The 15,422-nt window shown below is 51.7% G+C and overlaps 1 protein-coding gene across 5 annotated transcripts in view; it reads right to left on the reverse strand.

The window, feature by feature from the left end:
- Aldh1l1 (aldehyde dehydrogenase 1 family member L1) overlaps positions 1-15,422 on the reverse strand; it is a 57,537-nt gene that overhangs the window by 22,019 nt on the left and 20,096 nt on the right. For all 5 annotated transcript variants that reach the window (XM_085840311.1, XM_085840307.1, XM_085840308.1 and 2 more), the window contains 9 exons: positions 13,964-14,065; positions 13,225-13,314; positions 12,194-12,331; positions 9,806-9,931; positions 7,028-7,119; positions 6,649-6,796; positions 5,685-5,804; positions 4,575-4,702; positions 246-396 (listed from right to left, as the gene is read on the reverse strand). In XM_085840311.1, the coding sequence (XP_085696437.1) occupies positions 246-396; positions 4,575-4,702; positions 5,685-5,804; positions 6,649-6,796; positions 7,028-7,119; positions 9,806-9,931; positions 12,194-12,331; positions 13,225-13,314; positions 13,964-14,065 (1,095 nt within the window). The remainder of the gene's footprint in view (positions 1-245; positions 397-4,574; positions 4,703-5,684; positions 5,805-6,648; positions 6,797-7,027; positions 7,120-9,805; positions 9,932-12,193; positions 12,332-13,224; positions 13,315-13,963; positions 14,066-15,422) is intronic.

Here is a 15,422-nt window from a genome sequence, read left to right on the forward strand (position 1 = left end):
TCAGAGTCAATAGGATGTACCATCCAAACCATGAACCAAATGATACCCATTCACCCTACAAGTTGACTCCCTAGGTATTTCTTACTGCAACAGAAGGCTGACCGGCCCCCTTGTGAGACCCTAGCACAAAGCCAACCAAGCTTCCTGGACTCCCACCTTGATTTGCTAATGTTTTCACCCTGCTGCGGTAGCTGTCTGCACACATCAGAATGCACACACACGGGAGATGGGAGCTCACGACCCACCTGGATCTTATCACACCAGCCAGCGAAGTATCGGAAGGTCTGGATGGACATGCCCACATGCGTCTTCAGGGCCAGCGTGTAGACAGCACCTGCGTCCAGGGCCTCAATGGTGGCTAACTCTTCCTGGTGCTGCTCCATGAGGTCCGCCAACCTGGCCGACAGCAAGAGAGAGGCAGGAAACTGGCTTAGGCCTGGCACTGTCTTGCCTGCTCTTTCAATGCCATTCCTTATGGAGCCAGAGACTCTGCCCTTTACGACCAGAACTGTTACTAAGATGTGCTGGTCTCACTCTTCTGTAAGATGAGACAATCGGTTTCTCTTCTTGGATGGGTGTGAGAATGACATCCTCTGTCCCTACCTTTCCTCTTCCTTCCTGGAAGACCCATGGATTGACAACTTTACAATGTCCTCATGAAGCTATCCTGAAGAGGTGTTCACTTGCCTATGGCTGATAGCTGAGAGGCCACTGCCCTCGGCTACTCTTCCTGTTTTTGGATAGCTCCAAAAGAGAGAAAGTACATCTAACCCAGTGGCCAGCTCAGTCCAGGAGTCATGTTCCCGAGGCTGACGTCTGGAACCATTAGTACCCCCATTAGTGGCCCCAGTCCTGTAAGTAGGAGAGATGTGTATGTGGGGGGGCGGGAGGTGCTTCTCAGGTAACTGTGAATCTGCTCTCATCAGCATCTGGCTACCCTGCTCTGCTCCTGATGGAGGCTGTGAACAGCCTGGAGCTAATCACGGTGTTCCCTCACTGACGGGAGGGTCTGCTGCTAAGGGAGCAGGCCTCAGCCTGGCAGAGATTCCTGGGTCCAAGTCTGAATGTTTGACTGAAGCAGTCTGGTCAGTTCCCACCCTGCTCCCGACAAAGTCACTGACAACCCCCAGGGCCTCCATCATTTTCCTCTTTGCTTAAGACACAGACACAATCTATGAGTGGGTGGGTTGCCCTCAGGTCCCATACCAAGGTCATTTCAGGGTTCCAGCTTCCCACCCCTTCTTGCTGGTCTTGCCTGTCACTCAGGTGACTCAGGCCTCTGACCTGGGGACCTTGGCCAGGGACACTATATCAAGCCAGGGACACTCTGTGGCTACTTCTTCAGAAAGACTGTACTGCCTGCCCCAGGCTGGCTGAGCTGACTTGAGATGAGCACAAGGGTCACAGGCACACACAGCAGTGACCCCCTGGAGAGTCAGTCTGGAACTGTTACTGCGAGCTAGATGGGGTTATTATAACAGTGGCCACCAGGTGGCAGCAGATCATTTTATGGAACATGCTTCCAGATTAAGGCCCACAGTTGAGACCATTTCCAGCTCAGGGAACCATGGGTCAACAGCTCCCTAAACTCTATGGCTTCTTCGTGGAGTCTGGACACCTCAGCAGGCAGTGCATGGCTAGCCTCAGCTTTAAATGTCTAACGCACCGGTCTGCACTATATGCATGCAGCCAAGGGCCCGCTCTGGTTCCCTGCTGCTGGGCCACCTGGAATAGCTGGCTTCAGCAGTAGATAAAACCACCATTCCTACTGCAGAGCCACACTTTCCTGCCAGCCTGGTGAGACAAACCCTGGTAGGCCTGCATCAAACGAAGCTCCACTTCTTCAGAAAGACTGCACTGCCTGCCCCCAGGGTGCCCCCATCATTTCCCTCTTCACTGATGACACAGCCACAATCCATGTGTGAGTGGGTTGCCCTCCACAGTGTTGAGGGTCCTCTGGGACACTGAGGGAAAAAGCCAAGCAGACTCTATTGGCTTCCTCTGAGGGCTGTTTGCTCCTCTGCCCATTACCTCCTGCTTCTGGAAAAATCACTCCCCAATTCAGAGTGTGAGCTGAAGATGGGCGGGGGTGGGGTGGGGGTGGAGGTGGGGATGGGTGGCAACCATGCCAGATTAAAGATTTTCCAAGGCAGACTGAGTAGAAGGTATGATTGTGGAGGGTTGGGATGATGCAGATCCCAAGCCAAATTCTAACAGATTAATTTTGGTTCCCTCATTAGCCATTCACTACTCACCTCTAGATCTGAACTAACAACCCTGTGACTCTCAGGTGGAACCTTTTGAAATGTCTGAACTTATCAGACCACTAGCTCCCACCAACCCCTAAGCTAGGGATGTAATCAGAGAGCACCTGAGACTTGCAGCAGAGATCCCCCCACTTTGCTGCGCCCCCCTAAGCCTGATGTGTCCACTGCTGTGAGGTTTTTTTTTTTTTTTTTAAAAGACTTACTTATTTTTTTATTTTATTTTATGTGTCTGTTTGTCTGGAGGTCTGTATGTGCACAATGTTATGTGCAGTGCCTTCAGAGGCCTCAGAGGACAAAAGGGGGGCTCAGGCCGCCTGGAATTGGAGTTGCAGAGGTTGTGAGCTGCCATGTGGATGCTGGGAACCGAACTTGGGTCCTCTGCAAGAGCAGCATGTGCTCTAAACAGCCGAGCTGTGGGCCTGACTCTATTCTGCAATTTTAAAAAATGCCTTGATGTACGGCTTTCTGTTGTGGTGTGGCTGTAAAACCTTAGGAAGGGCTCCGTGCTTAAAGCACTTGCCCTGCAGGTGTGAGAACCTGAGTCTGGATGCCCAGAATCCACCTAGGCAGGCTCCCAGCATGCCTGTGCTGCAGGCTCCCAGCATGCCTGTGCTGCAGGCTCCCAGCATGCCTGTGCTGCAGGCTCCCAGCATGCCTGTGCTGCAGGCTCCCAGAATGCCTGTGCTGCAGGCTCCCAGAATGCCTGTGGTGAGGCAGGAGACAGAAACAGGAGAGCCAGCCAGCCTGGCTTAGGCAACTATGAAATAACAAGAGACCCTGCCTCAAACAAGGTGGAAGACAGGGACTGACACTTCAGGTTGAGCTCTAATTTCCACCCATGCACGTGTCACACACATGAGCAAGCACACACACTAACACACATACCCAGAATTTTTAAATTGTACGGAACTGCTCTCATGTCGGAACATGTTATTTGGGGCGATCTGGACCTGCACTTCCCGGCCATGAGCACTCCCGTTAGCTCCAGTGCTCTTGCCACTTTGGAAAGGAGAGCTATGTTTTGCATCTACAAGGGGCACTGTTGTGTCCCCCACACTGTGGTCCAGGCTCTAGAGGTGCAGGGTTTTATGTAGGCTCCTTTATAGCTGCAACCTTCAGTCACAAACTCAAGCAACCAGAGATCCAAGACTGTCAGCTTGCACTACATGGAGAGGCCCCTTCCTGTTACTAAAACACATTACTATGAGGAAGATGTTGCCTAGCAAGAGGCTCAGTGGCTAAAAGCCCTTGCCATGCAAGCCTGACAATCTGAGTTTGAGACCTGGAGCCCACAATGGGAGGAGAGGATTGACTCAGGAAAGATGTCCTCTGACTTCCATGCGCACAGTGTATGTATGTATGTGTATGTATGTATGTGCATGCACACACACATGCACAAATACCACACACACACACACACACACACCATCAACAAACACATACCACACAGAGAGTACATACCACACACATACTCTGCCACACAAACCACACATACACACACCAAACACATACTACACCACACATATCACAAGCACACACAGATACATATACCACACACATACCATGCACCTCATACCACACATACACACCTCACACCACATACATACCCCCCACATCACATATATACTACAAATGTCACTCCAACATACATAATGTACACACATACACACACACCACACACATATACACCCAGATCATACACACACCACACACCATAGACCACACACTGTAAATATAGCCATTTTAATTATAACACTACACATCACACATAAACCACAAACATCATCCCCCCACATATATACATACTACACATACACACACACCATAGACCACACACTATAATTATAACAGTTTTAATTATAATATTACACTACACATCACACATAAACTGCAAACATCATGCACACACGCACACACACACACACACCATAGGCCATACACTATTATAACAGTTTTTAAAAATACTGAAAGAGGAAGACATGACACCAGGAGGTTGCAGTGGCCGGCAGCCAGGCTGAGCAGTGACAAGCAGGCCCAGACACATCTCCCCTTTGTTGGCACCTCATCCTGTGTCCCCTCTGGAGCACAGTCTCACCTCTGCAGCTTCTCACTGACCCCACCACCTTTCCTCTAAGGTCACAGCTAGCTGTGGACACCTCATCTGCCTTTCCAGACTTTCTGAAGACCTTATTGCTGCAAGCCCAGGCCACTTCTCACTATGGGGAACCTCTATAGGGTTCCACCCTGGCCCCTGCTCCTAGCTGAAGGTGGTGAGGGCGGCTGCAGCTGGTGATTCCTGATTCTCACCTGTACAGGAGCCGGCCCCGGTCACGCGCATTTATCTTTCCCCACAGTCCGTTCTCAAAGGCTTCCTTCGCTGCTGCCACCGCCTTGTCGACATCACTCACCTGAGCTAGAGACACCTGGCAGATGACCTGTGGGAAGGATAGAGCCATGACAGCCTTCCCTGGACCCCTGGTTCATCCTGAAGCCAGTCAGAGGCAGGCACAGAAGGAAAGTTCTGCCACTGGTGGACAGGGAGGAATCAGACAGCAAAGGCGGGTGGGGCTGGGAGCTCCCTGCCCATCCCTCTCACATTCCCATGGAGCCTGAAGGGACTGATAGCCCAGCCACAAGTGAGGGACACAGGTAGTCTAGTGCTGTTCGCAGTGGCAGCTGAGATCCACAGGCTCAGTGAGCTGAGCCATGTCCCAGTCCCAGCCCTGGCTTGATAGGTCCTGTGGGAACCCCACGGGCTTTGCAGAGAAGCGAGACTAGCATCTCCTTGTAGGCTGCAATGGACAACCTTCCCCTTCCCACCCAAGGCCCCCAGGGCCTGGCAGGCAGCTCTATCCATGTCGCACTTGCAAGGTTGTCATCCCGAGGGCACCTCTCATCCTGCCAGCCCCTTGGACTTCGCTTTGTCGCCTTACCCTAGATGGCCCATTTTAAGTTTCTCTATTTTCTGTGGACTGAGTGGGAACCTGCAGACGGAAGGTCCATCCCCATGCTGGGTCTTTTTTTCTGAGACCCTCATGTGTGATCTCCCGTGTTATCATATCATCATATCATATCATGACATGAGAGATTCACAGTCAAGAATGCTTGGCACACACAGACTTCTGTCTGAGGAAGACTTGCAGACAGTGGCCTCCAGACACGGGAGATGGCTGACGCGTGGATGGGAGCAAGCATCTTAAGCATCCTTGTTCTAGAAAGCAGATTCTGCTTCCTCGGCCCCTTCCTGCCCCCTCTCATCCCTCTCCTCATCAGCCTGCTCTACTCCACTCCTGGGGCCTAGGATGGAACCCTTGCATGTCTGCAATGAAGACATACATCCAGGCACAGGCCCCTGGCCACTGTCCCTAGAAGGCAGGTTGGAGGTGGGTGGGAAGAAGGGGGCCGCAGGCTGCTCACACTTCCATCCGTTGGGTTGATGGTACTGTAGGTCTTCGCGCCCTCAGCATCCACAAACTCGCCGCCTATGAAGAGCTGGTAGGGCATTTGGAGAGTCAGTTTGTTCACTGCCTTTTCCACCTGGGGAAGAAGGCGTAGTTACAGTGGGTCCCTCACGCACAGGCATCTGTGACACCATGCATGTGACATCATGCACGTTCAGAGACTCACAGATGAATGTGACATGCTCAGAGACGCACAGACGGATGTATAGCCACACAAAGGTCGGGGTTCCAGGAACTGCCCTAGACAGTGGGGCCCCTGAGTTACGGTAAGGAGGGTCAAGGTCCACCAGCTCGGCAGAGTGCCAGGGCTGGAGTCCCAGGTCTGCTAGATTCTTAGGAGATACAGGGCTAGGTGGGGGGATTCTTGGTGGTATCTTGCTATGGGCAGCAAGGTTCTTTTACCCTCGGACATGTTGCCTGCCACTCCTACATGAACTTCTTCACCCTGAACCCAAGAGTCCCAGGAACACCAGCCTGTCCTGAAGTCTGTTCACTGGCTCTTTGTCCACTATCCTACGGGTCACCTGGAGTCCACCCTGGCCACCTGTACTTTCCCAGTTTTGTTCCAAAACATGAGGTGAACAAAGTACCCAGGACCCCCTCCACTGTGGGTGGTAGACTGGCCGGCTGCTCCTAAGGGAAACTGTTCAGGAACTTTCTCGTATATGTATTTATAGTCACTGTGGCACCTCCCCTTGCACAAGCTGAACACACAGAGTCGACTGCTCTCACTGGGAACAGAAGCCCTCCTCTCTAGCCCCTCTAGAGATTTGAAACACGACTTTCCCATACTCTGTGCACCGGGCAGCAATGTCTCCTGTGGGAGATGTTATCTAGGGCTGGTGAAACTGGAGGGTGAGGGCCAGGCTCCTGGCTTCCAGGTGCTCAGGTGCCTGGTGGTGTCACAGGGCAGCACTCACGTAGTTAATGACACACTCGCTCTCGCCGTCCTCCCCTCTCAGCTTCCTCACTAGGAGCTGGATGAAGTCCCCGAAGGTGGTGGCCATGTAAACATCCTCATTTTCTAACTCCAGCCCGTCACACAGCTCCTTCACCTCCTCTACCAGCCTGCAGGGAGATCCGAAGAAGAACGGAGAGCCAAGGGTTAGCAATGACAGCCGGGCATCAGCAGCTCTTCCGGGATGAAAGGCCAGTTTGGGGGCAGATATTTAGGCCTAGCTTCTATATCTGATGGAGGGCCCTTTCTGATCTCATGAATGATACACAAATACAACCAACAGTGGCTTCAATGGGGCCATAGTAGATACTTGGAAGGGACTCCCTTGTCCCTGGACTCACCTCACAACATCTACGGATGCAGCTCCTGACTTGAAGAAATCTGTAGAGTCTTCTACCTCTGGGACATTGGGCAGAATTCGCATCCAAGAGCTCTGGAAAACAAAGGCCATGAGAGACAGAGATGCTGGGAGAAGTAGGGTGCCATTCTCATGGCTGGCTGTGGGTTCCAGCTCCTGTGGTCTTCAAGGCACTGTCTCTAAGGCCCAGAGAGGGCCACAGCTCTGGCCTCTGTGACACTAGGTTGCTGGTCACCTGTACAGTGAAGGCAATGGAAAATGGCTGGGTATCAGAAAGGCTCACTCCTGGCCTTGGTGTGGCTGTCAGGGTTCCAGTGTTCCCAGCACAGGACTCGCATGGCAGCATGGAATGATGGTGAAGGCCAGACACAGTGAGGGCCTCATGGACTTGTCTGCTCTGAGATACTGGCTGGCTAGCACTCCTCTGACCTGCACCCTCTGAAGCACAGCAAAACAAGCTGCTGGCCTACTGGGCAAGTGAGGAGAGCACAGCAGCTGGCACCCCCAGTGGTTGTGGTAGGAAGGCTGTCCCTAACAGATGCCAGACTGAACTACCCAATCATAACATCCACTGGGACAACTTTCACCCTGTTGCACAGGACTCCACAGCAGCCATTGTAAGCAAGCATCTTTGGCTCAGAGCCTGCTGGTCCAGCTGGTCCAGTGACCCTGAACAGGCTACAGCCTCAGGGCTACAGCCATAGCGGCTGCTCCAAGAATATCCTGAAAATTTCTTTATTTGGAGGGAGGGGGTTAAACCTAGCAAATGTGGAGCTGTTCCCTCCCTCCTCCTCTCCCTTCTTTCTTCCTTCCTCCTCTCTCTTCTTCCCTCCTTCCTCCCTTTCCTCCTCCTTTCTCTCCCAGACATTTAAAGTGCCCAGCTTTCCTAGGGAAAGCTTGCTCTCTGCTAACCTGGACCACGTGGCACCTCATGACTGTCTCTTGTCTTACTCTTCAGTGTTATAACACTGGTTCCAGCTGTGACCCACCTCCATTCAGCTCCGGATCATGGCAGAGGTGATCTTTTCAAACAGGGCTGTCCCTGCACTTTGGTGTCCCTGCACCTGTGCTGTTCCTGTACCTGTGCTGACCCTGCACCTGTGCTGTCCATGCACCTGTGCTATCCCTGCACCTGTGCTGTTCCTGCACCTGTGGTGTTCTTGCACCTGCAGTGTCCTTACACACATAGTCCTCTGCGGTAAGGTTTATCCAGATCTTTTCTCTGTAGCCAGCTCTCAGCTTTTCTCCAATGCTGACCCCATCTCTGAGGCCTCGTCTTACAGGCCCTGTTCTGTACAGAATGTCTTCCAAAGCTGTCTTACTGTCTGCACCGCTAGGAGCTCTACATGGACATCAGCGTCACCCGCCACTCCCACCCACTGTCTGGCAATCAGGAGGAGCTCAGCAAGTGTCCCCAAGTCCCTTAGCTTGTGAGGACTTACCACTCTCTTTTTCACATGGTATGAGGGTGGTACTTGTTAAGTAAGAGACACACATGGATTCTTCATGTACTGTAAAGCCCACGTGGAATTCTGCATTGGGAGTTTTCTCCAGACTACCGGTATGGTGGGATCTGCTCCTGATGCCTAGGGTAGGGCAAGCTGCAGCCCCAGGGAAGCTTCATGGGCACACCAATACCCTCTACTATGCATGCTGCTAAGACCGGTGCACTCAGTGAAGATTCAACTTACGAGGCTGGCTTCTCAGATGGGTTTATCTGGATAGAGTCATAACAGGCAGAGGAGCAGCTGTCCTTGAGCCCCTGTCTGGATGGATGACTAAGCTGAAACCCTTCAGTGTCATCTGCTCAGCAAGGCTCAGTACCAGAGGGAGACAGAGTGGGAGGGGCCAGGAACAGATCCTGGGAGGTAGCTGCTGACGCAGCTTCAGGCTAGATCACAGAGGAGGAAGCTACCTGTAGACCATTGTGGGGGAGAGCCAGTCCGGAGTAGGAGTGGAGTTGAGTCATGTTTGAGAGCGGTAGGAAGTTGGACTACTCCATCCCCTGACTCAGGCCTGCATGTCCCAGGCACATGTAGTCCTGCACCCCCACTTTTGCTGACAGCAGAGGAAGTCTCATAGTTAAGCCAGGTTAAGGCCATGTCCAGTAGCACTGCAATTCCTCCATATGCAAACGAGGCATCCCCAGCACCCTGGCCCTGACCAATGCTGTTTACATACCCCATATAACTTACTCACCCATAAAGTTTAAAAAGCCTTTATTCCCTGCCCCACCCCATCCCCCAATAAAAACAAGCTGCTCTCTGAAGTCTGTTTCCTACAGAAGTCTGTTTCTGTTGCACTTACTTGCCACCTGAGGTTGTTCTCGCCTCCCTTCCCCTCTCTGGTGTGCTCACTGGGAGGGGGTGAAGTGGGAATGACAGACTGTGTAGGGAAGGAGCTAGAAGGGAACCTGTCTCTGAAGCTTTGCTGGTCACCACCTGGGTGTTACTGTGTGAGTTCCAGACACACATGCATCACAGGTGATGGGGTTAAGTCCCCACCTTTAACTAAATTAAAGCTAAATTTCATTTGTTAACTGGAGTGAGTCCCTAGAAAAGCCAGATTCAGCTGACCCAAATCCCAGGGGCCCAGGTACAAAGGAAGGAGGGACCAGGGACATCAGAAAGTGCCAACACGGGACAGAGGCAATGCTGATTAAGGTCAGTGCATCCCCAACTCCAGAGAATGTGAACACATTAGACACATGTACAGGGTACAATCTGCCCAGCTGTGTGGCACCACTGAAGGTGCGTCTTACCCGCACGGCCTCTGCTGTGGCTAGCTCCTCCTCGGTCAGCTCCAGGGCACTGCTAGCAGACCCCTTGAAGAACTGGGAGGCTGGCATCATCTTGCCATCTTCCAGCTGGATATTCTTCACCAGCAGCTGCAAAAGGGAGAACTTCAGTAGGACCAGGATAGGATGGGCAGCTGAGCAGGGAATTCGCAATTTCCCTCCAACCCTCAGAGCCAAGAGAGCAGGAGCCACAGGAGATGACAGAACTGAGACACACTGTCCTAGGCATATGGAAGAAACCGTACAATGCATGTCTGTCCTTGATCCTAATTGTCTGTCTCCTGCCACTCTGGGCTTGCTGCTTGCTTTCTAGACTCTATGTGTGCAGTGCGCATGTGTGTGCACATGTGTGCACTGCATATGTTCGTGTGTGTGTGTGTGTGTGTGTGTGTGTGTTTGTGAGAGACAGACAGACAGACAGACAGACAGACCTAGGGCCTCCCTCATGTCAAGCAGGCCCTTACCACTGAGTGCCACAAGCCAAGTGCTTTCTTTTGTTGAATAATGATGTTATTTCTACTAAAAGGACAGCTTCTCATCAGAAAAAAAAAAATGCTTGCAGCACTACAGTGAAAGTCAGCTGAGTCAACAATGCAGCGTTAGTCATGGGATCATTCCCAGAAGGCGGCGGCAACATCTGGAGGACAAACAGCTGTCTGAGATACAGGTAGAGAGAGGAAAGGATACAAGGAGAGTTCAGTAAGCCTGGTCTGCATCCTCGAGGACAGCACTCCAGGCAGAGCCTGGCTCCAGCTCTGCGGAGCTTGTGTTAAGTGTGCAGTGCAGGCAGAGTCACCCTTCTCAGTGAAGACAAGCCAGCCTGCTGCCAGCTCATCCAAAATCATTTATCTTATCTTTCCTCTGTCCAACCTTCTAACATGTATTAGACAATTGTGTATGAACAAACAGAGTTCAAGTAACTCATAAAATAACATTACAAAATCTGGCAATCTGAGGTAGATATAAGAATATTCCAGAGTCACAACCAGGGTCAAACACAGTGTCTATAGCAACACAGTTGCCTTTGAAGATATTCTAGAACTGTCAGCAAGCAGAAGGCCAGCTAGACCCAGCAGACAAGCCTGAGTCATGTTTCCCGAAGGCTTCTGTGCTCTGTTGTTTGTATGGTTGCAGGGGCAGAGACAGTCAGGGCCTTGGGGAGCCTACCCCTCCTGAATGCTAACACCAGCCTCCAGCTGCTGCAAGGAGCTGGCCACCGACAGCCTACTGCACAGTTCCATCCTCACTGCACCTGATGGGAAAGCATCTGTGACCAGAGAGGCCAAGGGCTCCACACTATTCCAAGGACAAGAACAGCAGATGCTGACCCGTGAGCACATGTTCAGGGCAGAGGCAGTCAACGGATCCTCAGAGACACCTGGATCAGACAAACCCACTCCTTACCTTGTGGCTTTGCTCTGCCCTCATAGCCACATGGGATTTTTTTTCCCCTTAGGGTGCTCCTGAATAGTCATCTGTGGGATAGTTTCCCTCTCAGATGCTATTTATAGGGACCTCAACAACAGACAGATAGCTTCAGTCTGCACACATGCGTAATGCATACCTAAGTGCCCACCCACTGTTAAATGGCAGCTGATAGACAGCCTTGGCCTCTCATAATATAGCATGAGACTACAGGAGAGAACCTTGTCAGTCTGCACAACTCTCCACCCTCCACCTTAGCCACACTCACACAGTCAAGGATGCAAAGTGTTGGAGACCTGCCTCTCACCACACCTGTAAGAAAATTCCCAGAGTGGAGTCTCAGGGCCACAGCAGTCTCAGAGCCAGGATTTAGGGTCTGAAGCCCAGCTCTGGCACTGACTAGCTTGAGAAACCTTGGGCAAACTTGGTAAGTCTTTTCATTTTGATTTGCTCCTCTGAAATATGCAAACAATATCTATAATTAACTCCTAGGGTTGTCTGGAGAATGAAGTGGGATGCCTGTTCGTGGTTTTTAAATAGCGGTTGGTGCCTAAGTACACTCCATTCAATTCTGCAGCTATTCTGATATGCAAAGTCCAGTAATGACTACCAGAGCTCAGCAGCCACCCCATTCAGAGAGAGGGAAACTGAGGCCTAGGGGTTTAAGGGCACGGCTTTGACGCCTTTAAATCCTAGGCCAGGGCTACTGGTAAGGATTTCTGTCACATAGGGTGTCCAGCCTGTCAGAGAAAATGCAGCCCCGCCCCACACAGCCTGTGCTCAGGTGGCAGCTTCTCCCTTGACTCTTGGTTCTTTCTGTCTCTTCAAGGGCAGCCTGAGGTCTTCCTGTAGGGTTTGAGCCTAAGGACAGCAGCATGGGTGACCTTGAACCTATGATCCAGGCCGGTGACTCACAGTTGTGCTTACCATTCTATCGTCATTCCCAAAGAGGATGAGTCCTGCTTTGGTGACTAGGCCTGGACGATGGGCTCCTGGGATGGGTAGAGCTTCTCCCTGAGCCACCAGTCCTGAAGTGTTGAGTGTCGAGTTGAAAAACGTCAGCTTCTATGGCAGGAGAAAAGTCAAGAGACAGCCGATGAGTCCCTGCTATCTGTAGCCCAGCTGAAACTCCACAGGGCTGAGAGGGCCAAGTGGTATGGGGGCTGGTGTGACCCTAGAGTGAGTGTGCATGCTGAGTGGGCCTGAGACCAGCCTTCAGGGGGAACAGGAGAGACCTGGAAGAGCTGTAATCTACACACAAGACTGAGGCTGACCTAGACCCAGTCTTTGGGAGCACAGATGCTATCCAGAAGATCTGAGGACCTGGATGCCTCAAGCCTTGGGCACCCTTGAGACCTTTGCACTTTCTCAGGGACACAGACCCCCAGGAAAGTCTTCTCAAGGTATGCCACAAAGCCACAGACCCTTGGCTGCTGCTGACCACTGCTGCAGATGAAGCAGCCACAGTGAAGGGTTGTGTGTCAGTGCAGAAAGTGAGGGTCCTCTGCATAGTCCACTTACAGTGAGCTGGGGGTCAGGGGACTAGACAGCAGACTGTGTGGACACCGGGCAGACTTTGAGAGGTACACAAGACTTGCATCTCTCTATCCTAAGTCAGCTGCTGCTCAGTTTCAGCTCAAAGTAAGTTGCCCCTCTCCTGGGGCAAGGTCAGAGCTGGGCCTATGGCATCTGAGAACATGGGATGAGGCTCAAGCTAAGCAAATTCAGCAGAATCCCAGGTTTCAGTAGGTTTCTGGGGCTACCAGTGGCAGCAGACATCTCACTTTTAGTTCTGAATAGTACAGGGTCTCCTAGTCCTGGTGTAGGGGGCATTTGGGAGAAGGTGGAATAGGGGCTATAGAATTTATCAAACATTTTAAACCTGGCGGGTGGTTTTCAAGGTTGCAGGGTGGGGGCACACAGCTCTTCTGCTGGATATCAACCTCATGGGAACCTACCTGCCCACAAGCCTCTGTCCAGGCACCTGGCACCTTGTCATTCCCACGGATCCAGTTGTGAATGGCCTCTGCTGGCTGGTCCCAGTTGATCTGTAGGATCCAAGATGTTGTCTCCTCAGCTAGCTTCTCTCATTCCCGAAGACTGCTGCACAGTGGGCCTAATCTTGCAGGTAGAACCTGGGCTTCCTCCTAGACATGTGTCTGAGTGCAGAGCGGGGTGCCCTGGTTTGGGGCTGTGACCTGAGTTCTCTCCCTGCACAGCCTGTAGAATGGCTTTAGGAAGAGGCTACTCTACTGTTGTCAAGGTGGCTGAGGTCCCACAGAGTCCCTAGGAAGAGTGCTTTGGCCCATCCTGTAGAGCCCCACTACAGTATCTTTATGTATACAGGGCTCATGCAGACCTCCGTACAGAGATAACCAGTCCCAGGAAGAGGCAGCCATAGGACAACCCACTGTTGCTCCAAGAAACCTCCCAGTGTCCTGCAGCTTCCAGCTCCAAGGCTGATATACGCCATAGCCCTAGTTATTCTTCCTCCCTGGAGTGATGCTTGCTTCTTCTACTTAAAGAGAAACAGGAAAAACATGACGCCTGAAGGGACCTTGTCCGTCCACGTTTCGATGCTGTGCTGGAACCCTGCCTTCCACTGCTGCTCCTATAGCGTCAGTGGAATCTTGCTTCCCTGAGCCACTTCTGCACTCCAGACACAGGTGATGCTGGGTAGCTGGGTTTGGTACTCACCCTGGCTGTCTCCTTCTTCTGAATGCCCTCATAGGTGGCTCCTTCCTCAGGCTGGGGACGGCGCGGGGCTGTGCCCTCTGCGATCAGTCGCACAGCCTGAACCTGCAAAGGTGACTCCAGTCAGCTTCCCCAGCATCAGCGTCCCACCCACATCCAGTCCTGGTCCTCACCCTGCAGGCACCCGAGAAGCCTACAGCATGGACACAGGGACACAGGGTATGGGTGACAGGAGAATGATGTGGGCTTGGGCGTCTGTAGTAAAGCAACTTCTCTGGGGTCTGAATCAAGGAGTGGAAAGGAGGCTGTAACCCACCCTGAGGAGGACCCAAAGGAGCTATTGTTGACAAGAAATAGAGTGCCATGGGGCTGGGGAGGTGGCTCGGTAGTTAAGGGCACTGGGTGTTCTTGTGAGAAGACCTGGGTTCCATTCCCAGCACTCACATGACAGCTTACAACCTCCTATAACTCTACTTCTATGGGATCTGATGCCCTCTTCTAATATCCATGGTGCACATATATACATGCAGGCAAATGCTCGCACACGTAAAATAAATAAATAGAAAAAAATTAAAGAAAAAAATAGGGCAGCAGAACTGTAATGCAAGGAGGTTGCCTGTTGGAATACACTATAGTGGTAAACATGGGCTGTGTTTGTACAGTCCTGTACAATTGCCAGCTCCTGGGGACTTCAAAGGTAGGGGTGTGTGTGTGTGTGTGTGTGTGTGTGTGTGTTATAATGCAGGAGATGAAACCCAGGCCTCCCACATACAAAGTAATCACTATACTACAGAGCTAGATTCCCATCCCCAAATTCCTGAACGAAAATTAATTATAATTAATTTAAATAGACACATGTGACCAGTGGTTGCCTTGGATACTCTGTCTCTAATGGCCATCTGAGCCATTTGCTGTGGAATGTGAAGTCCTCTCATCTCCGGCTAAGTATTCAACAAGGCAGCTTTGCTCACTACTGTTTAACACACAGTGAAAACATTAAAGACAAAAAGGCAGCTGATGTGAAAACAGACTGGGGTGAGGGGCAGATGGCTCAGGGCTTGCAGTGGTCTGGTGACTGACACCTTGTTCACTGCCATGTGACAAGGCTCTTTGTCTGTAAAACATCCTGGCCTGATTATCAAGGGCTTTGGTCCTCTCTCACTAGCCTACCCTACAGGAACAACAGCAGCTTGCACACACACACACTAGGACCTCCTGGGGGCACTGGCTAAAAGTTGTCTGTGTCCTTCCTTGTCTTTCCACAGCCCTGCCCAGTGGAGAGTCTGGACCGCCACTGTAATTAAGTGGCTATCTTCCGCAATTGATCACAGCAGGATGCATATCACTGAGACAGTCAATCAGTGTAGGAGGCAGAGGTCCTGTGTTCAGAGATAAGGACTAGGGAAATGAGGAATGTTAAACAAGCAGGGTTAGCCTGCAGTTATCTTGAGCTTGAGGCCAG

This window comes from Mus caroli, unplaced genomic scaffold (assembly GCF_978045245.1).
Source record: "Mus caroli unplaced genomic scaffold, Mus_caroli_1 scaffold_7, whole genome shotgun sequence".
Lineage (NCBI taxonomy): Eukaryota > Metazoa > Chordata > Mammalia > Rodentia > Muridae > Mus > Mus caroli.